Raw genomic sequence first — 24,374 nt, forward strand, 5'->3', positions numbered from 1 at the left:
ATTATCCCCATGGCAACGGATATAAACAATGAGCAAAAGTCAGCAAATATGGGCACCCAGACTGATGCCTGATGAACTGTCTGTGATTCTTCCTAACTGATGACCATAAAATTTGGTTGATTTAATTAGGAAGAGTAGACAGGAAGGTCTAATTGTTTTTTTCTTACTCAGAAATGGACATTGATCGGATATTTGTTAATCCAACAGATGGTCTCTCTCTTGTGGGGTATCCTAGAGTTATGATTTATTATTCCACTTTTCAGTGTGCATGTGAGGTGACTTGGCAAAAACTTGTGGACAATTTAAAATGAATTCCATCAATACTATATCTGCCTACTAACTGCTCTTATCACTGAATTCTTTGCCTGTGTCTGTGTTTATAACTGACTTCCCTATTTTCACACATGAATGGTCAGAATTATTTTGAAGAAAGACCAGAGCAATAAGGCATAGTAAAAAGATAATAGGAACTGGTGTTAGAAGATGCCTGGGTTACCAACTCCTGCAAGTACTCTTTGTGAGACCACGGTGGCTGTTCAGTCATGTCTAACTCTTCTTGACCCTATTTGGGGTTTTCTCATCAAAGATACTTAGTGGTTTGCCATTTCCTTCTCAGCTTGTTTTACAGATGAGGAAACAGGCAAACAGAGTGAAATGAGTTGTCCAGGTTCACATAGTAAGTATCTGAGTTTAGATTTGAACTTAGGAAGATGAGTTCTCCTGACTTCAAGCCTAGGGGTAGACACATAAATAAATAAATAAGGCACTACGCTGTTCCCAAGGGGTTTATAATTTCTCTGTCTCTCTGTCTCTCTCTGTCTCTCTCTGTCTCTCTCTGTCTCTCTCTCTCTCTCTCTCTCTCTCTCTCCCTCCCTCCTTCCCTCCCTCATATAAAATAAGGCACTACCCTGTACCTCAGAGTTTATTTCTATTAAAAAATTAATAAGTAACTGAACCAACTACAGAAATTTGAAAAAAGCAAGTAGAAATAAAAAAAAATAAGACATTCCAAACTTTTTGTTAAAAATTACTAGAACCAGGGCAGTTAGGTGGCACAGTGGATGGAGCACTGGCCCTGGAGTCAGGAGGACCTGAGTTCAAATCCAGCCTCAGACATTTGACACTTATGAGCTGTTTGACCCTTGGCAAGTTACTTAACCCCATTGCCTAGTAAAAAAGACAAAAAAAAATTCCTAGAACTCTCAACAGTGAAGTTGGGCTGGGAAATGGGGCAGAAATTTCTTTCTTATCAACTTCTTTGTTTATTGTATCATCTTAAGTACTTTACATTTATTCATTTCACTTCAAGATACATTAAGTAAAAAAAATTTTTAAAAAAGGATGTTAAGTGCTCACTATATGTAAGCACTATGCTAGACTCTGGACATATAAAGACAAAATGTTCACAGTTAAAGACTACAGAAAATGTACATTGGGGAATACAACATGTACATAAATGTGCATATAAGATAATTTGAAGGGACTGAAAGCATTTAAGATTGGGAAGGATGGACAAGGAAGACATCTCAGAGGCACTCACACATGATCTGAATCTTGAAAGAAGAAAAGAAGACTAAGAGGCAGAGATCAAGAGTAGGACATGTATTTCAGGTATAGGGTGTTGCTTGTCAAAATATTTGGAGGAAAGAGATGTGGGACTTACAAGATACTGTATTTTAAGGGCCTAGAACAGAGTCTGAACACATAGTAGGAGCTTAACACATACTTGTATATGCACACACATATAGGCATCACCTATATAAAGATAGTAATTTAGCCCATGGGAGTAGATTATAGGACCATAAATCTATAGATAGAAGTGAACTTAAAGGTTACCCAGTCCACTTCCTCATTTTAGAGATGAGAAACTTGATAGAGAGTTTGAAAGATTGGGGGGAGCTAAGTGGCACAGCAGTTAGAGCACCATCCCTGGAGTCAGGAAGATGTGAGTTCAAATGTAGCCTCAGACACTTACTAGCTGTGTGACCCTTGGGCACTTAACTCTGATTGCCTCAAAAAAATTTGCTTAAGATCACAGAGGCAAGTGACAGTTGGGATTTGAACCAGGAATTGTTCTACTTCCAAATCCAACCTTCTTTCTTACACCATGCTGAGATCGCCAAGATAGAAAGGAAAGAGATGAGAAAAGAGTCAAGAACAGAGGTTATATTAGATCTTTTGCAGTATACCATTAAAAAAATACAATCATCACACCATTCATTTGTTTCTTTGAGGTGCTAACTGTGACTTTTTCCTCCAATTTCCAAATCAAGCTATGGAAAAACAACCACAAATCACTTTCAGGCATGTAAATAATGTCACAATTAGACTGAATTATATATTTCTGTAAATAATATATAACAAGAGATATAATTCCCACAAATCTGCAAGTATGTATCCTAAATGTGCTCATTTCTATCAACAGGAATCAGAGTTGGAGATCAAAAAGCAGAATGTAGCACTTTATGGCAAATGTGCATGTGAGGAATAGAAAAAAAAAAGATGCTTTATAACCAGTTGGATTAATTATCAAGCCAAAGCTATGTGCATATTGTGTTTCTTTATTATTAAAAATGGAACACTTCTTAGCACACTTGATGGATTTATTTTGTATCCAAAACAAGTGAGGCATAAATACAAATACAATAATGAAACTTGTAGTAGTTTTTAATAGGGAAAAATTACTAAGGAACATAACATAGTACTAAAAATAAAACAAGCAAAACATGTTCCTTTAAAAATATTAAATTTTGTTAGTGGTTTAAAAAAACAGAAAATGCCTTATAAATTCATTTGTGGAGCTTAGTAATTTTTCTCCATTTAAATCCTTTGAATCTAATTTTGGAATAAAATGTTATCTTTTAAAACCATATACTCAGCACTACAAAAAAAAAATTATTGACCATGTAAAGGTAAATGGGCAACCATTATAGTCAAGTGTGCAAATCATGCATGTTTTGGAAATAATTTGTTCTTTGCAAAGTCTATATTGTTAAGAAGAAACTTTATTGCCATTATCACTGAAAATTAAGAACAGGATATGCATTCCACTCCTATATCCCATGCTTTCTACTCCAATTCCATTGCCACACAAACAAGGAACTAAAACAGGAAAATTGTCCTTAATTTAGCATCAATACCTCTTCTCTTCCTCAGATGCACATTTATTATGAACTATCACATATTTCTTTTGATCCCTGTCTCAGATTCCTGCCTATAGAAATGAGCACATTTGGGATACTTTCAAAAGAAATTACCCAGGGCATCATACTTCCAGATTCATGGTAACTGGATCTCTTTTACATATTACTTATAGAAATATATAATGCAGTTTAATTGTGAAAACAAGTTATTTGCATGCTTGAAAGTGATTTGTGGTTGTTTTTCTATAACTGGATTTAGAAATCAGAAAGAAAGAAAATGTCAAGGTTAGCACCTCAAAGATACAAATGAATGGAATTGTAAATTGTATTTCTCAAGGCTTCTTATTGGTACTGTTTGCCTTAAATGATGTAAGCTTTTAAACAAATCTAAGGAGCAATGATGCCTTGAGAACATTTTCCCTGTAAATAAATTTGTAAAATATTTTACTAACAGCAGGTGGCAATCTTGGAAAATCTGTTTTCAGCAGCACCATTTTACTGCTGTGGCTATGAATGCAGTTTCAAAAGACAATCTAAAGAAACCTCTGAATATTGAGGGATTGGCTCAGATAGCTTCAAATATCAAAAGATTCACATTTAATCATATCTATAGTTCTAATGAAAATTCTTATAAGACAAAATAAATGTCTAGATGTGCTTTTTTTCATTCAGACAGGGAACAAAGTAACATTCTGTATTGTGCCTCATTCTGTATGTGTCCTCAGCAAAGCATTGCAAGCATAGTATTTTTCATAACTAAGATTTGATATCGCCTAGGAAAAAGGTTAATTTCAATTCTTACTAGGAGTTTGTTCCTATTTTGAACAAACACGCTGTTTCTTTTCTAATATCTTCACAAAAAAACATTTTTGACTTTTTAAACCAGTCAGTTATACAGTCTAAAAGTATGTGCCAGGCACTATGCTAAGTGCTGGGGATACCAACACAAAAATCTAACACCTTTAGCCCCCAAGGAGCTAACAGTTCATCTTTAATCCCTTTTAAAATACTCTGTATATGGAAGCAAGTTGCTATACTTTAGGAAACCTACAAAAGTAGAGAAGTATTAAGTACTGACTCCTTCATGTAAGTTCTATTAGAGTCTCTAGTAGAATGTGAGGTTCTTTGAGAATAAAAGTTATCAAGTGAGAGAAATTTTTATTTCTCTCATATTAATAACCAATTATTGAATTAGGACTGAGGATATTCTCCTTTTTTATTTCCCCATTCAGAAAAACCCTATAGGTTATTCATACAACCTTTGAAGTGCAGGTCTGATAATGAAATGAAATCTTGGGTGAAATCAGGAAAACTTAGATCTGATCAAAAGGTAAAGAAATTCTAAAACCCATTGTGTTTTAGTCAGACAGGTCTGGGTAGAAGCGGATTCTCCTTTTGTCTATATTACCCAGGATGGGTGGTATGGGTCTAGATAAGATTCTTTGACCAAGCCTGAGAGATTAGAGTCACATCCCCCAGACCCTCATTAGAATAAACTCACTTCTCATTATAATATTCATTCTCTTATTACTTGTTAACCAATCATAGTTTATTTCCAGTCTCAGGAACACCAACTCTTCCAAGGGCATGTGAGCACTGAGTGGATTCTATGTGGGGTCTTTGGTTTAGAAGAGACAGCCAAATGACCATGCTTTTATTAAGTACTCTCTAGCATAATTAATATGATGATTAATTACTAAGAAGCTAAGTCCCAAACTTTTCATACATCACACAGGATTGATACCAATTTATATAATTTGAGACCTGGAGGTTTCTAAATTAGTGAATACATTGGCTTACAACCAGAGGTCAGTGCCCTCAGAATTATGAGGCAGAGTATAAGCGCTGAAAGCAATCTTAAGGACAGCATCTAGTCCAACTCTTGCATTTTATAGAGATAGGTAGTGAGGTACATGGGGCAAGTTGAAATTAATCACCAGAGATAGCAGGTTAGTGGCAGGGTGTAGACTAGAAACCAGCTTTCTTAAATCTCAGTGCTTTCTTCCATTTTATCACACTCAGAAACTTATTTCACATCATAAACTTCAGAATGATCATAGAATTTTTGGCTGCCATAACTATATCAAAGAATTAAATTATTTACTTCTTATCCTACTTGCTTACTTCTTTCTTCTCACTTACATAGATGTGTTCCCACTCTATCACTAATCCTTTCATGGACAATTAAAGGAATTTCATTAGTGGTAAGAAATGGTCTCTTCTCTAAAAAATCTTCAGCCTCTTCTCTAGAATGAAAATCTGTGTAGGACTTTGTGATTATTCTATTCTTAACTTATAATTGAATTAAGTACTTATGGTTGTTAAGACAAATTTATGATATCATAATGATGACATTCTTCTCAGGTCTTTTGGTTTCTTCTCAAATTTTCTCATTTGATCCTGAAAACAACCTTGTGTATATTATTCTTGTCTTTATATTTAAAATTAGTCAGTTGAGGTTGAAATGTACAAAAGAAACAGATTCATAGCTATGTAGCAATTTTCTCATGGTCATGACATTACAGGATTTGTAAGTGGGATTCAAATTCAACTCTTGGGGATGCCAAATACAGAATATTTTCTATTACACAGTGCTCTCTTCTACCACTTATAATAGCTACCATTTATATAGTGCTTTATAGTTTATAAAGCAGTTAGGTGGCACAGTGGATAGAGAGCTAGGTCTGGATTCAAAAGTCTGAATCCAAATTTGGTCTCAGTCACTTATGAGCTATATGACCACAGGCAAGTCTGTATTCTTTAGTTTCCTCAACTGTACAATGGGAATAATACTACCTGTCTCCTAGGACTGACATGATGATTAAAATTAGATATTTGTAAAACACTTAGCATAGTGCCTAAATCATAGTAGGCAGTTAATAAATGCTTATTTCCTTCCTTCCCTTTCTATATTTTCTCATTTGTTCTTACATTGGGAGTTAAAAGTATAAGTTTTATCTCTAATGTACAAATGAGCAAACTGAGACTCAAAGAAGTTATGTATTTTATGACTTGGCCATCACACAGATAATAATAACTATTTCAATTGGGATTTGAAGCTAGGTATTCTGATTAAAAGTATAGTCCTCTATTAATTCATGCCTTTTCCTTTTTATCATACTCATTTAACCAGCTGAGACTAAACTACTTTTTGAAAAACAATTAAGCAAAAACATCTGATACAAAGATTATAATTGACAATGTATATATATTCTGCCCTATAAAAGTATCCTGCCTCTCTTTTAGAAAGAAGTATATTTCATTATCTCTTTGACTCTTAAATTTCACTGTGTAAAGCTGAAATTTGTTTGGACTTCAGTAAAAAATAAAATAGATTAAAATAACTTCACTTTACTGATATAATTTCAAGTAGCAATAGTAATAATGGCTAGCATTTATAAAACACTTTAAGGTTTGTAAAGCACTTTGTAAATATTAGTTATCCTCACAGCAACACTATGAGGTAGGTGCTATTATTATCCCCATTTTACAAATGAAGAAACTGAGTCTGACCAACGTTAAGTGTCTTGCTCAAGATTACATAGCTATTAAGTGTCTCAGGCTGGGTTTAAAATCAAGTCATTATGAATAGTGCACATAGAGCACTATACCCTATACCACATTTTATCAAATTGGACAAGGCTAAATATAATACAGAGATATCTTATGACATACCAACAAATAAGGAATAGTAAATGAAAACCTTGTAGTAATTTTAAAAAGTGAGTTGTCTATTCAGTTTAAGAATCACTTTCTATTATTAATCAATACAAATAAATGTACATCAAAGAAATTTATAAAGATAGATTAAAAAGACTGATTTGCTTTTATGATTTTATTATTCTGATTTTTACCACTTCCAGTCCATTCCATTGTGTACCCTTACCCCTCCAATTTCTATATGAACATAGTAACCATAGAAAATTCTCACCAGGGCATCTTTGCTCACTGCATCTTCTGACCTCTTCACCTGTTCCTTCACATTGTTGTCCTGTTACTGCTGCACCTTGGCAAATCCTTATTCTCCTTTCCCATCCACCATCACATGACTTGGAACATCCACTCCAGTGACCCCATTGATTCCACTGGCCATTTGCTGGAGCAGGTAACAGAAGAAACATTAGCAAATTCATTGGACACTATATAAGGAAGTTCAATAATAGAATGGAATACTTTCATGTTGTTTTAAGCAATATAAATAGTTCTACTCTTCCATGAAAGTCTTCCTCTGAGGCCTCATCATGGTGAGGACACAATGTTGGTTGGGTTCTTGAAGGCAGTGTCAAGATAAACACAATCTCTAATAGTTCTTAGGAAGCCAAAAGAGTTGGAAGTCCAGGTACAGTGACAGGCTGTAAGGCTGTCAGGGAACAATCAGCCTAGGTAGGTTTGGAAAGAGGTATTACCAGACTTGCTAAACAGGCAGTAGATATTTTTTCCTCCATAGCAACTCATGAAGTTTGTCCGCTTGAGGTACACATGGTTTGTAGTCTGTGTCAGTTAAGGGAATATTTACATTGATTAAATCATGAATCACTGAACAATTGAAATATGTATTCATGTCAATAGACTTTAAAACAAAATGCTCCTTTGGGTCATACCTATAACATTTATATTGATTTATGCTTAGCCACCTTTCTCAAAATGGTTAAAGGTATATCTAATGTTATTCCTAATAGGAAATTAGTCAAAAGAAATACTGAAAAGTAGAACCCTAATCATTTCTGTTATTCTTTAATTACTTTATGCTCAGTTTTCCTATAACATGACTTACAAAAGCCTGAATTTTGTTATAACAAAACATGAGGGAGTTTAGTCCCAATCATTACTAGTGCCTTTTCTTTGGGATTACCACCTATTTACACTACATATTATTTGTATGTACATGTTTGTCTATATATTGTTTCTCACATTAGAATTTAAACTCTTTTAGGGATGAGACATGTTTTTTGCTTTCTTTACATCCCCAGAACTTATCACAGTTACTGACACATAGTACTTAAGAAATGCTTATTGATTGATTAAGTGACAAGGATATTTTTGTAACATGTTCTCACAAAATTCATAATCTCATGATATAGATGCTAGGACTGTGGCATAGGGAAGATTTGAGGCCACCTGTACATGGTAGCAGGATCTGTGTCTGGTGATCTTGTCTTACCTGTACAGTCTGGGTTATAACATTCTCTGCTTTCTGCCCAGGGACCTCTGCATTCAGAGCCACCATGGGCAGCTGCAGTACACTGCCGGCTTCTTTGCTGTGTGCCATTGGAGCATGTCACTGAACAATGACTCCAGGAACTCCACTCCTGCCACTGTCCATCAACTATCGAAAGCAGAAAGAGAGATATATAGAGAAAGAAGGAAAACTTTGATGCAAAGTACATGATGCAAGTAGTCTCTTTGAAGACAGAACTAAATAAAAGCACTTCACATTAATAATGCTTTACTTTTAAACAAATTTAAAGTTATTCAAAGTTTTTTTTCACGTATTTAATTTCATTTAAGCCTTATAACAAATTTTTGAAGTTGGAATGTATTAGTATTCTCATTTTATAGATAAGGACACTGATTCTAAGAGAGATTAAATGGCTTGTCAAACATCACAACACCAGAAAGTGGTAGGTCTCGAATTTGAACCTAGGTTTTCTGGTCCTTAGGTACTACCTACTAAGAATCAGTGGTAATTAGGTACTATCCACTATGTATTTTAGAGATATACATATGAAGGGGGTTTTTTAGGTCTATAGATTAAAAAAGAATTACAAATAAAATGACCATGACTATAATTTCTAGTGCACTTCTATACTTTCCCTAGCATATTCATTCCATGTTTACTGTCTTATCAATGAGCAAACAAGATTCACCTATAATTCAATTACCTATAAAAAAGTACTATGAAACCTAGCAAAAACAATGAAATTCAAAAGAGATGAAGAATTTATATGATTTCTTTCAGGACTTGAATAAAAGGGCCTGCATATCAAAAAACAAACTTGCCTAATATAGACCTACCTGCACTTTAAAAATACTTTATGAAATAAAAGACATCATGAAATGATAATTTAATAATATCATGTTAATGAGATTTACACAAATAATTTTATCAAAAATGTCTGATACAATCTTTAGCTGTACAGTCTATTTGGCAGAACACAATGCTTCTTTTAGGTTACCATTTGGAAAGAAACAACTTAGAGTTTCGGTTTCTTTATTACAATAAGTTTAATCATAAATGAACTTTTAAAAAAGTTTTGCTAAGTCAACATTTATCTATTACATACTGTACTATGTACTAAGCGTGCTATTAATAAATTTTTTTAAATGAACTCTGGCATACTGGTGGATATTATTTAGTTGGATGAATGAAATATAAATATAAATGTTGCTAGAATATATGTAGACAAATATACATATATACAAAGTTATTCAATTTGAGTAGTGTTAACAGAGAAATTAAAAAGAATAGAAATGGAATGAGCAGCATTTCAAGGACTTATTAGGAAGCCTTCCCAGGTTGAGGTGAATTATAAGATGGTGAGGGGGAATTTCACAAAGTGTTAAGGAAGAATTGCAGTCATCAGGGTGACATGGAGACACTATAAAGATAGCACTACTCATCAAAACACTCTATGTCAGAGGGTTTATGTTATACGTGTTGATGAAAAATGAAAATTGATCTTAGCAAGATATGGGTGAGTAGAAGGAAGTGCAGCTATTTGTTGAAATGTTTATATTTTAGAGTGATTTATCTTGGAAAGACAAAAGATACATTACACTATTAAAAAACACCACTGATAGTATTTGAAAAGGTACAAAGTTTTACATTCATTAAATGTTTTATTCAGTTCTTTCTATCAATATGTATATATGCACACACACATTTGATTTGAAGGTAAAACTCATGAATTGAGTAATAGTTAACATTAACCAAAGGTAATGCTCACATAAAACTAAACATCAGAAAAAAAGGGCTTGAATTGTGGAATGATTAATTGACAAGGTTAATTTTGTGGGAGAAAAGCATGAAACCATCATACATTGAGTCAGAAAACTTCTGTTACACATATCCTGGTTTACAGAAATGTATACACATACAGTTGTGTAGATGTGTATTTCCTGAACACCAAATTTAAGTTAATGTTCCTAAGCAAACTTAATATTGTTTCTAATATCAACTAAAACATTAATTAGTTTGAGGTGTTTTTATTAATGAAAGGAATTATTCCCTGTCAATACAGTTGGCTGTGCTCAAATTTGGAAATATGTCACAGAACGCTATTTCTCCAGTGCTGTGGGGAAAGCATTATCAGTCAATACTTTTATGGAATGCCAAAACTCAAGAAGGCACAAAGTCTTTCAAGTAATTATCCTTCTCAATGGGAATGTAATTAATCAACAAATATTTGTTGAATGTGAGTTGAATGAAAGGCGCCATGCCAGGAACTGTGGAGGACAAAGAAGTTACAGTCACAATCAGTTGCTACCTTAAGGTAGTTGGAATCCTATTGGGGAGAGATGACTTAAGGCAAGGAAATCAGTCAATAAGTCAGTTAATAAGAATTTATTAAACAATTACTAAGTGCCAGATACTGTTCTAAGCACTGGGATTACAAATAAAGGCAAAAACTGTCCCTAGGGAACACAATTTTACCTTGGGGGGTGGAGAACAACATAAGAATAAATAGAGATATACAAGCTACATACAGAATAGGTAGAAAGCAACCAGAGAAGGGGAAGGTACCAACATATGAAAAGTAGAGAGACAGAAAAGCCTGCTGTAAAAAAAAAAGTTGGACTTAAGCTAGGTCTTGAAGGAAGATGGGAAGTCAATAAGTGGAGGTAGGGAAACAGTACATTCCAGGAGAAAGCACAGAGACAGGATATGGAGAATCATGTGTGATTAACAGGAAATATGCCAGTGTAGCAGGATTACAGAGTATGTGGAGGGGAAGATAGTGGTAAAGTGTAAGAAGACAGGAAACATAGGAAGGTTCAGTTTACAAAGAGCTTTAAATATCTGAAAAAGAAGTGTATTTTTGCTCTTGGCAGTAATAGGGAGCCACTGGAACTCAGTGACCATAGGCATAGGATGACATTATTAGACATACATTTTTAGGCCTAATTTTTTTTATTCTGAGCTTAAGAAAGAAAATAGGCATTTCTATAACAAAGTGGAATGGGGGAAAAGGATTATACACACTAGAAATCTGTCATATAAAACTCGCTTTTCTTTTTAAAGATATATTAAGGTTATCATGTAACTTTCTTTTTTACTTTTTCCCTCCCTCCACCCCCTACCCTAGAGATGGCTACAATTAGATGCAAATATGTCTATATCTATATATGTTAAACCAGACATACACTTGAAAAATCCCCTTGGCAGCTTGATGGAAGATAAATTACAATGGACAGGAAGTTGAGACAGTGAATCCAGTTAGAAGACTATTGCAATATTTCAGGAAAGAGATAATCCATGCTTGAGACAGTATTGGAGCTATGTGAGTGGAAAGAAAGGACATTTATGAAAGATACAGAAAAGGTTGAAAAGACAAGATTCAGAAATGGATTAGAAATGTGGACTGAGTGAGGAGTCAGGGATGACAAAGAAGTCACAAGTCTGGGCAACTGGGAGATGGTGGTCTTCTCTTACAGTAAATGGGAAGTTGGAAAATGAGAAATGTTTTGAGGAAAAGAGAATAACTTATTTTTTGGACATGTTGAGTTTGAGATGACTACAAGCTACTCAGTTCAAGATGCAATAGAGGTAGTTAATGACACATAACTATAGTTCACAGGAGAGATAGGGGTTAGATAAATAGACCTTGAAATCATCTGCAGAAAAATGATAACTGAAGTCATGAGAGTTGATGAGATGATAAAGCAATATTACTATAGAATAAAAAGAGAAGAGGAACCAGGCCAGAGCCCTGGAAGAACATCTTTCATTAGTGTGCATGATGTGGATGAAGAATCTGCAAAGGAGACTGAGGAGTGTTGGGACAAATTTGAGAAGAACCAAGAGAACAAAATTATAAAAGCCCAGAGAGGAAGGAGTTTTCAGAAGGAGGAGAAAGTGATAAAATCATTAAATACTTCAGATAGGTCAAGAAGGATGAGAGTTGAGAAAATGCCATTAAATCTATCAATTAAGAGAATTCCAGTAACCTCAGAAAGATCCTATCAATGGAAGGATGAAGTTAAAAGCCAGAATTAAGAGGATGTAGAAGTGAGAGGGAAGAAATTGAGACATTAAATCTAGACAGTGAAAGGTAGGTGGCAGAGTAGATAGTGGGCTGGGCCTGGAGTCTGGAAGGCCTGAGTTCAAATCTGACCTCACTTATTTACTAAGCTGTGTGACCCTGAGTAAGTCACTTAACCCTGTTTGTCTATGTTTCCTCATTGGTAAAATGAGCTGGAGAAGGAAATGGCAAACCACTGAGGTATCTTTGCCAAGAAAACCCCAAAAAGAGGTCATGGAGAGTCAGATATGACTGGAAAAATTACTGAACAACGACAAAAAGTTTAGACAATTCTCTCATAAGTACCAAATGACTGATACTTCATATCTTTCCCAGTCCCAGAACCAAATGTTCTACACACAGTAAGCAAGTGATAAATATATCTTGTTCTTACAGACAATATAGGTGACAGAAATTCAGGTGAAGGACAGACCAATATTTGCTAGCATAACCAGGGATATTTTCTTGGAAGAGAGTGGCATTTGAGCTGAACTATGAAGAAAAGATAGGATTTAGAAAAGGAGAGCAGATAGCTGATAATGTTAGAGAAGAAAAGAAGATCTAGGGCAGAAGCAAAGAGCCAGGAATCTGTAAGAAATATTTGAATATAGTGAGCTGGCTTATTTGGAGGAGCAGTTGGTCATAAATTTAGAAAGATAGTTCAAGAACTATTTATGTCAGTCTTTGGAGGCCAGGTTCAGGAGTTTAGGATTTATCTTGAAGATTGAGAGGAACTGCTAAAAGCTTTAGAGCATGGAAAAAAATAATTAAGCAGTATTTTAGGAAGAGTAACATCTTGGAAAAGAAAAACTAGAGACAACATCAGTAAGCAGCATATTACAAAACTCAAAAGCATGAAGTTAATGCTGAATTAATGTGGAGGCAATGGGAATGGAAAGAAGTAGAGGTGAGATGGCTTATGAAGGAGGAATTAAGAGAATTATTTTATTATTAAAATTTTAAAATAATGCCTTAAACTGAATTCTGGAGTGGTAGAGCCAATAAGAGGTCAGGGTGAAACAACTGTCCAGCCAAAGACAACTTGGGAGGTTGACAGGAGAGGTCTGTGACACCAGGGTGGAGAGCAGCACAGGACTGTAACAGCAACAGCAGCACTTTCAGAAGAGCTCTCAGTCCATAGATTATAAGGAGGTAAGACAATTGGTCAGAGATTACAGGGCACCCTTTGCTGGTACTGAGTTCAGGACCCAGTTGCATTGCTCAGACTCAGTTCTGGATTGTAGTTTAAGAGTGCAGAGGGGCAGCCACAGGGAAGGAAGGGCCCTGGTCACAATTCCAGGGTGAAGAAGAATGCTTATGGTTGCTTACAGGGGAGTAAGGACTTTGGTTTCAGTTCAAAGGCAGAAAGGAGCACTAACATTTGTGGCTGCAGGAAAGCAGGAGCATGATCATAGTTCCAGGAACAAGAGGAACACCAGTGCTTGGGGATTATCTTCCCTTCCTAGGTAAAGACCAGAGTACAGGCCAGGAGAGAAGTGACCATACCTCTGCTTACATTATACCACGTTGGAAGCAGCAAAAACCTACAGAGCCCCACCACTAGAATTACATCTGAAAACAGCAGCATGAAAAACCTGAAGCTGCAGGCAGCTCACCGCCTTCTGAGAAGCAGAGTGAATTTTAACATAAAGTTAAAAGTCAAGAAATAGGCTTGAAAATGAGCAAACAATAAAAAAATATGACCATACAAATTTACTATGGTGGCAGGAAAGATCAAGAACAAATTCAGAAGAAGACAACAATCTAAAAACAACAGTGTAAAAATAAGCAAAGCCTCTAAAGGAAAAAAAAAATAATGAAATGCATGGAAGACCAATAAGAATTCTTGAAGAGTTCAAAAGGGATTTCCAAAATCAAATAAGAGATGTACAGAGGATTCTGGGAAGAGGGTGGAGTAGGTCAGAAAATTCCAAGCAGTCCATATTTTCCCCACAAACAAGACAAAATAGTGCCTCAGGGTGAATGTAGAGTGGTAAAAAAATAAACAAGAATTGGGGCAGAACAGTGGTCCTCCTGGGACAACCAGAGAAGATCTTAAGAAAAATTCTAGGACTGAGGTTTCGTCCTTGTGAAGTGTAAACATCTCCAGGCTAATTCCACTGAAACAGGATATGTCAAGCCCTGGGGACAACCTTGGACTCAGCCACAGGAATTTTCACCTCCTAGACAATGTAGGGAATCAGGCTTCTGAGTGGGGGAAGATTGATAAAGGACACATTGAAATGCAGCCCAGGATAAGAAAAAACATGAAGGGTGAGTGCAGAAGCAGTGGGTGGGGATGCCACAGGCTGTGGGCACTTACAGGAGGGCAGAGTTCTTGGTTTTGGTTCCAGGTTTTAGAGGAGAACTGAAGGAGGATCTGAGGCCAGAGGCATCATCCCTTATATGAAAAGACAGAGGTGATTACAATAATAAGCTGCTAAAAATAGTAAAAAAAAAAAAAAGCCTCTCCTACCTGAAAGAGTAACATCAAAAGGTCAGCTATCCAAGAGAATTCATGGAAGACTTTAAAAATTAAATGAGAGATTGAGTGAAAAAAATTTTAAAAAAAAGAATAATCTAAGAAAAACAAGATTATGTCAACCATCTGGAAAAGAAGATCCAGAATGTTATGGAAGAAAGCAATTCCTTGAATATTAGAATTGGGCAAGGGGAAGACAGTGAAGTTATAACAGACCAAGAAATAATAAAACAAAATATAAAGAATGAAAAAAAAGAAGAGAATGTGAACCATCTCATAAGAAAAGCAACAGATCTGGAGAACAGATCAAGAAAAGATAACATAAGAATAATGGGACTACCTGAAAGCTACAATAAAAAAAAATCTTGATACAATAATACAAGAAATAATTAAAGAAAATAGTCCTGAAGCATTAGAACAAGAGGGGAAAGTAGAAATAGAAAAAATCCACTGATTACCACCTGAAAGAGATCCTGTGAGGTAAACCTACAGGAATATCATAATTTAATTCCAAAATTGCCTGCTCAAGGAGAAAATATTATGAGCAATAAGAAAAAAAAATAATTCAAATATGGTGGAGCCACAATCAGAATCACACAAGACCTGGAAGTGATGACACTAAAAGACCACAATTCTTGGAACACTATATATGAAAGAGCAAAAAGAACTGGGGTTGTGGCTGAAAAATATAACCAGCAAAGTTAAGCATTTTTTTTCAATCCTGAATGGAAAAAAAACACATTCAATGAATTGCCAGACTTTCAGGATTTTGTTGGAAAACTACCTGAACTTCATAGAAAATTTAACATTGAAGATCAAAGAGAAATATAAAGTACACATCAAAGACAAGGCATATTAGGAAATGTAAAATGTATGTCTAAGATTGTTATTAGTAATTGGGTAGTTTCAAAGAAAGATTAGGGTAGACCTGAGTATGATGTGATGCTAAAAAGTAAAACCATTTAGGAAAAGGTGAAAAGAATGATTATCTTATGCAAATGACATGCAAGAGGAAGAACTGACACAAAGGAATTAGATGAAGGTGGAGGCTTCTTAGTTCTGGAACCCTATTCTTATTAGGAATGGGTTAAAGAGAGAACAATATATACATTTAGAAGAAAATAAAAGTCTTCTAAATTTATAAAGAAATAGGAGTGTGAGGGAATGGCATAAGGGGGTTATAGAAGGATGTTCAGATTGTTAGGAATGAGATAGAGAGGGGATAACATATTTGGAAGGCTATAAATGTCTTCTAAATTCAGATGGAAATAAGAGGATAAAAGGAAAGGGTATGGAGGAGAGGATAAGGGAGGAATCCTTGGAGGGGGGTAGGCATAGGAGGGCAAGGTAAGAGGTAGAAGTAAAGTAGAGAAGTCAGGAAGGTAGGAAATAAGAAATACACACAAACATAAAATAATAATCAGGAGTAAAATTTATTAGGGAAAAAAGCAGGAGTAGTAAATCATGATCTCAAAAAAAGTTAATACTAAAAAGATTTAATCAAAAGAGAAAAATAGGGAAAATACACTATATGTCAGCCATATTGATCAATATTGTTTTAGACTATTTAAAATAACTAGAAAGTATAAAGTTAGAATATTTCTGTGGTGTAGGAAATGATGAGTTGGTGGACTTAGAAAAATAAGGAAAGATCTGTACTTATGAAGGAAAATGTTATCCACCCTCAGAGAAAAAGAGGACAAACAAGTATAGTATGGTCTTACATAGATGCATATGAATGTATATGTCTATATATGAGTACAATTATAGATAGCTAGGTATAAGTATATATATGTAAGGGTATGTATGCTATATGTATGTGTCTATACATATATGTACATATATATGTGTGTATGTATATATATATATATATATATATATATACATATATGTGTTTGTGTGTGTGTGTATGTGTGTAATCTCTGTACTTAATTGTAGCCTTCTTGGGGAGGGAGAGGAATAGGGAAAAAAAGAACAAAATAAAAAGTACACAACAGAGAACAAAAGAAAACTCACAAGGAAGCAAAAAAAAAAAAGATGGGCAGCTCTGAACACAATGTGTAGTATTTATCGTATAGGCTTTCTTGAAATGGAAATTTATTGCTGTATATTTTCTGCTGTGTACATGGCAATGCCTTATTTTCCTTTTCTTATTTTGTATTTAAGTTTTAGTATCTAAGTTAATAATGTTTCTTTTTCTTTTCTTAATGTGTATTTAAGTTGTAGTATTTAAGTTTGAAATAAATTAATAAAAAAGAGATGCATAAAAATTGGGAAGGTAAATGAGTGTGATGCAAGAAAATTATCAAAAGAGAATCAACTGCTTGGTAAGAGACATATACTGAAGAAAATAATACCTTAACAAACAGAATTGGCCAAATGGTAAAAGAGGCACAAAAATCCACTGAAGAGGAAAAAAAATAGAATTGGCCAAATGGAAACTAATAACTCAATGAGATATCAAGAAACAATAAAACAAAGTAAAAAAAAATAAAAAAATAGAAGAAAATGTGAAATATCTCTTGGAAAAACAACTGAAACGGAATACAGATTGAGGAGAGACAATTTAAGTTGATTAGACTACCTGAAAGCCATCACAAAAAAAAGAGCCTAGACATCATCTTTCAAGAAATTATCAAGGAAATGATTCTGCTATTCTAGATCCAGAGGGGAAAATACAAATTGAAAGACTCCACCAATCACTTTGTGAAAGAAATTTAAAAATTAAAACTCCCAGTCACATTCCAGAGCCCCAGGTCAAGGAGAAAATACTACAAGTGACCAAAATGAAACAATTTAAATATTGTGGAGCCATAGTCAGGATCACATGAGATCTAGTAGCTTCCACATGAAAGGACTGGAGGACTTGGAAGTTGATATTCCAGAAGGCAAAGGAGCTAGGATTAAAACCAAGAATTATCTATCGAGAAAAACTGAGTATAATTCTACAAGGAAAAAAAATAGTTATTTAATGAAATAGAAGACTTTCCTGACAAAAGACCAGAACTGAATAAAAATGTGACTTTCAAATGCAAGACTCAAGAGAAGCATAAAAAGGTAAACAGGAAAGAAAAATAAGGGATTCAATAAGGTTAAACAATTCATATTCCTACATGATCCAATGATACTTGTAACTCCTAAGAACTCTCTCATCATTAGGGCAATTAGAAGGAGTATATATAGAGGGCATGGTGCAAATTAAATATAATGGAATGACATCTTAAAAAAAACAAAATTAAAGGGTCACAAAGACAGACGTACTGGCAAAGTATGGAAGAGAGATGTATAATAGAGTACATTATCTTACATAAAAGAGTTGTGACAGAGCTTTTACCGTGAAGGGAAAGATGAGGCAGATGTGTGTGGCTGGGGGGGGTGGAGCATTTGAAACTTACTCTCATTGGAATTGGCTCAAACAGGAAATAAGATACACACTCAGTTGGGTACAGAAATCTATCTTATTCTACATGGAAGTTGGAAGAGAAGGAGATAAAAGAAGAAAGGGGCTATTAAACGGAATATGGGTTAAGGGAAGCAGTATTCAAAAGCAAAATAGGTTTTTGAGGATGGCCAGGATAAAATGAAAGAGATAGAGATAGAGAGAGAGAGAGAGAGAGAGAGAGAGAGAGAGAGAGAGAGAGGGAGAGAGAGAGAGGGAGGGAGGGAGAGACAGACAGACAAAGACAGAGAGACAGAGAGAAGAAGAATAAACAGAAAAATACTATGGAGGAAAACAGACAGTAATCATAGCTGTGAATGTGAGTGGGATGAACTCACGCATTAAATGGAAGTAGACAACAGAATTATTTAAAAACTGGACTCCAACAATATGTTGCTTACAAGAAACACATATGAAACAGAGAGACAACCATAAAGTAAAAATAAGGGGTTGAAGCAGAATCTATTACGCTTCAGCTGAGGTAAAAAAAAAAACAGGGGTAGCAATCATGATCTCAGACGAAGCAAAATAAAAAATAGACCTAGTTAAAAGCAATAATCAGGGAAACTACATTTTTCTAAATATTACCATAAACAATGAATTAATATAAATACTAAACATATATATGTGTGTATATATATATGTATATGTGTGTGTGTGTGTGTGTGTGTGTGTATCAAGTGGGATAGCATCCATGCTCTTAAAACAAAAGTTAAATGAGTTAGAGGGGGAAATAGTCAAAAAAATTATACTATTAGGGAACGTCAGCTTCCCCTCTCAGGATTAGATTAATCTAGTTATAAAATAAACAAGAAAAATTAAGGAGATAAATGAAATATTAAAAAAGTTAGATATGATAGATCTCTAGAGTAGTCCTTTTTCTCAGTGGTATGCGGCATCTTCAAAAAAATTAACAATGTATTAGTGCATAAAAACATCACAACCAAATTCAGAAAAGCAGAAGTATTAAATGTACTTTTCCCATACCATATCACAACAAAAATCACATTCAGTAAAGGGTTGTGGAAGCATTGATTGATAAATAATTGGAAACTAAGTAATCTAATCCTGCAGATTAAATGGGTCAAAGGACAAATCATAGGAACAATAAAATATTTTATTAAGGAGAATGAGAATGAGAGAACATATCAAAATTTATGGCATGTAGCCAAAGCAGTACTTAGAGGAAATTTTGTGTCTCTAAATGCTAACATCAATAGAATAGGGAAAGAACAGAACAATGAATTGGACATTCAATTAAAGAAAATAAGAAAACAACACAAATTAAAAATCTTCAATTAAACACCAAATTAGAAATCACAAAAATTAAAGGAGAGATTAATAAAATTGAAAGAAAACTTTTGAGCTAATAAATGAATTAGAAGCTCTTTTTATGGAAAAACAACAATAAAATAGATTAACCATTTGTTAATTTGATTTAAAAAAAGAAGAAAACCAAATCATCAGTATCAAAAATGCAAAGGGTGAATTCACCTCCAATGCAGATGAAATCAAAGCAATTATTAGGAGCTATCTTGCCCAATTATTTGCCAATAAATTTGACAATCTAATGAAACAGATTAATTTTTATGAAAATACAAAGTGCCCAGATAAACAGAAGAGAAAAGAGAATACTTAAATAACCCTATCTTAGAAAAAGAAACTGAAGAAACTATCAATGAGCTCCCTAAAAAAAAAATCCCCAGGACAAGTCGGATTAACACATGAATTCAACCAAACATTTAAATAACAATTCTAATATATAAGCCATTTGGAAAAAAATGAGTCCTACTAAATTCCTTTTATAGCACAAATATGGTGCTGATACCTAAACCAGGAAAAGTAAAAACAGAGAAAGAAAACTATAGAGCAATTTCTTTAATGAATATTGGTGGAAAAATATTAAAGAAAAAAAACAAGGAGATTGTAGCAATATGTTACAAGGATCATACACTATGACCAGGAAGGGTCTATACCAGTAATGAAAGACTGTTCAAAATTAGGTAAATTGTTAGTATAATTGATCATACCAAAAACAAAAATCATGATAACTAATGCAGAAAAAGCTTTTGAAAAAACACAATACTCATTTCCACTAAAAACACTAGAAAGTATAGCAACAAATGGAGCTTTCCTTAAAATGATAAGTAACATCTATGTAAAGCCATCAGCTGGCATTATCTGTAATGGGGATAAACTAGAAGCCTTTCTAATAAGCTCATGGGTGAAGCAAAGACACCTATCATCATCACCATTATTCAATATGAACTAGAAATGCTAGCCATAACAATAAAAGAAGAAAGAGAAATCAAAGAAATTAGAATAAACAATGAGGAAACACAATTATTGCCCTTTGCAGAAAACATGATGGCATACTTAGAGAATCCTGGAGTATTAACTAAAAAACTAGTTGAAATAATTAACAACTTAAGCAAAGCTGTAGGATAGAAAACAAACACACACAAATCATCAACATTTGTATATATTACAAACAAAGTCCAATAGCAAGAATTAAAAAGAGAAATTCCACTTAAAATCAACTGTAGACAACAGAAAATACATGCCAAGATAATAAACTCTGGAACTCTAAGAACACAATCACAAGATACTTTTCACACAAATAAAGAGACATCTGCACTCCAAATGTTCATACTATTTGTGCCTGAGCAGTAATAGAGTGTTCTGAGCTTGTATTGGTCTAATCAGATGCAGGCAAACACACTGTACCTTAACCCCAACATAGGTATGTCATTTTGGTCCTCTATGAGAAAAAAGGACAACAGGCATACCAGAATAAGGTCAAAATGGGTATATGATTTAGATAAAAAGGGTGATATTGTAAGTATTTTAGGGGAGCATGAATAATTTACCTATCAGATATATGGATAAGAGAAGAATTTATAACCACACAGTAGAGAGTATTATGAAATGTAAAATGGATAATTTTGAATACATTAAAGGGTTTTTTTTTTTTTGTACAAAGGCAATGTAGCCAAGAAGAGAAGGAAAATAGGAAAGGGAGAAAAAAAAAACTATGTCAAGTTTCTCTGATAAAGGCCTCATTTATCAAATGCACAGGGAAATAAGTCACATTCATAAGAATATGAGTCATTCCTCAATTGATAAATGGTCAAAGGATATGAAGAGGCAGTTTTTAGAAGAAGAAATCAAAACTATCTATAGACATATAAAAATGTTCTAAATGATTGCTCATTAGAGAAATGAAAATTAAAACAACTCTCAGGTATTGCCTCATCAGATTGGCTAATATGACAGAAAAAGAAAATGATGAATGTTAGAACAATTTGGAACTGTATCTAAATGTTTATAAAATTGTAAATACTCTTTGAACTTGCAATATCTCTACTAGGTCTGTATCCCAAAGACATCAAAGGAAGAAAAAAAGGGTCTATATGTACAAAAATATTTATAGCAGCTCTTTTTGTGGTAGCAAAGACTGGAAATTGAGGGAATGTCCATCAATTTGGGGAATGGCTGAACAAGTTGTGGTTGTATAACTGTGAGGGAATACTATTGTGCTATAAGAAATAACAAGATGTTTTAGCTATTCTCAGCAATACAGTGATCCAAGACAATTCCAAAGAACTGATGATGAAAAATGCTATCCAGCTCCTGAGAAAAAACTGAGGGGATCTGAATGCACATTGAATTATATATTTTCTAAATTTATCTTTATTAGGTTTTTTTTTCCCCTTGATTTGTGTTTTCTTCTGCAACATGGTAATATGGAAATGTTTTTCATGACTTCATACGTATAATGATATCAAACTGCTTACCTTCTCAAGGAGGGGTTAGGACAGGAAGAGAATTTGGAAACCAAAATTTAAAAAAAATTAAAAACTTTTTTACATATAATTGAGAAAAAAATAAGAGATATAAAAGATGACTCCAAAGTTTTAAAACTGGATTCTGTGGAGTACCACTGACAGAAATAAAGAAGTTAAGAAGGTTATTTGGTTTTAGATTGAAGACTGTTAATTCAGGTTTGAATATATTGAGTATAGCATGTGACAGTAAGGTCTCCCAGCAGAAATAATAAATTTTAATAGTCATTCCATGTTTAAGAATATTAATCCCAGGTCTCATTAACTATGATACCATATATATGCACAACTCAGAAATCAAGAAATTATAACAGGAAATGTGATTTGTCTTAAAATCACATAACATCTTTAATTTATAGCTTTATACAATAGCAGTTCTATTCTTCATTTAGTTCAGAAAGCAGGTAGGGTAGAAATCTTAAAGTTACTCACTTGGTTACATAGTCAACTTAAATTAGGTAGCCTATTAGAATTGGTGGCACTGAGAGGAAAAGATAAGAAAATATAAGAAAATATAAATATGACTTCTGTTTCAGATCCCTGCTTAGACAGCTGGAATGGGGAGCTTAGGAGCAGGTTTGTTCATACTAGGAGCCGCAGCTTGAGAAACGAAGAAGAAAAAATGAACTTTTGGTATACCTTAATATATTCTAGGCTTTTCCTCTCAATGATCTGGGAGAGTGGAATTTCTCTTGTCTCCCCCTCAGTATCAACAAAGTAGCCTTTTACTGTCCCATTCCAGATGTCTAGATAGAGATCTAGGATAGATACAATATTGGTCCTCCTCTTTCCCTGCAATCAGTACTGCTTGTATTCTAACCTCCACTTGAAGTATTGAGCCACTTGGGACATGTGCAAGACAATTATCTCTTCTGTGTTGGAAACAAGCATCACTGAATTGTTCCACCCTGGTGAATTCATCCCCCATGTTGGAAACTTGGTCATCCATAGTATAGGTCTGCTGCTTTTTAGCCACTGGCCCAGAGAGATAAGTATGCAAATTCCAAAATAACCTTTAAAATATGTGAACTTTCACATCAAAACTGGCATGACTACAAAAAGGTTTACATGTGTTTTTGGCTCTGTGCCTGGAGGAATTCTTTCACCAAATGGTATATTAGAAGCAGTGGACATTTTTCTACTACTAATCTGGGAAAGAATGGGATGGATTCATTTCCACTGTAAGAATCAATTCTCTTTAACAATTATCTTTGTATAGAAAAAACAGTCTGTTATAAGCAATCAATTTGTCTTTCATTCTAGTTTGTCATCTTTCTCTCTCTTTTCTTCTCTCTTCCTTTTCCTCACTCTGAAACATCTGCCCACACTTTACTTAAACAATGGCTATCTCGTGTGACACACAGCATGGCCAATTTATATCCTGAAGGTCAGAGATAGCAGTGTCTCTTGGGAGGAAAGGTAAAAGGCAACATATTGTAGTGGAAAGAACATTGAACTTCACATAAGGAAATCTGGGTTCTAGTACTGGTCTTGTCACATTACTTAACCTTTTTGAGCCTAGGTTTACCAATCTATATTAAAAAATGGAAGGAAGATTAGATGATCTCTCAGTTACTTCCACTTCAAAAATTCTGTGACATAATATGTAGGTGTAAAATGGTGGCAAAATGTCATTTTATAAGACAAATGGTCAATAAAGTAGACAAAATACCTGCTTGTCCATAATACAATTGTCTTAGCCATTAACTACTTATGTAGTATTGGACAAATCTCACCTTGGTCACCTCATTAAACCTCAGTTTTCTTTAAAATGAAGATATCTTCTCTCCCTAACTTATAGGATTACTATGAGGTTTGAATAATATAACACATATGAAAATACTTTGTAAATTGTAAAGCTCTAAATAAGTGCTTCAATCAATCACTCAAAAATATGTTAAGCACCCAGTATATACTAGGCACTTGCACTAAACTCTGGGAATACGAAAGAAAAGGCAAAAGACTGTCACTGTCCTCAAGGAGTATACGATGTAATGGGGAAGACACATTCAAACATAAATATATAAATTTAACTATATACAGGATAAATAAGAATTACGGAGGGAAAGCATTAAATTTAAGACAGCTTAGGAAAGGCTTTCTATAAAATATGGGATTTTGGTTTGGATTTAAAGGAAGCCAGGGAAGTAAGTAGTCAAAATTGAAAAGGAAAAACATTCCAGGCATGGGAGACAGTAAGAGAAAATGCCCAGAGCCAAGAAG

The 24,374-nt window shown here is 34.2% G+C and overlaps 1 protein-coding gene across 1 annotated transcript in view; it reads right to left on the minus strand.

The window, feature by feature from the left end:
- The window catches only part of ADGRB3 (adhesion G protein-coupled receptor B3), an 888,617-nt gene that overhangs the window by 493,359 nt on the left and 370,884 nt on the right, over positions 1–24,374 (minus strand). Inside the window, exons 7-8 of the mRNA XM_078155299.1 lie at positions 8,305–8,469; positions 7,075–7,239 (exon numbers count right to left, since the gene is read on the minus strand). Of these exons, the coding sequence (XP_078011425.1) occupies positions 7,075–7,239; positions 8,305–8,469 (330 nt within the window). The remainder of the gene's footprint in view (positions 1–7,074; positions 7,240–8,304; positions 8,470–24,374) is intronic.

This window comes from Phascolarctos cinereus, unplaced genomic scaffold, assembly GCF_003287225.1.
Source record: "Phascolarctos cinereus isolate Bilbo 61053 unplaced genomic scaffold, phaCin_HiC Scaffold_5;HRSCAF=322, whole genome shotgun sequence".
Lineage (NCBI taxonomy): Eukaryota > Metazoa > Chordata > Mammalia > Diprotodontia > Phascolarctidae > Phascolarctos > Phascolarctos cinereus.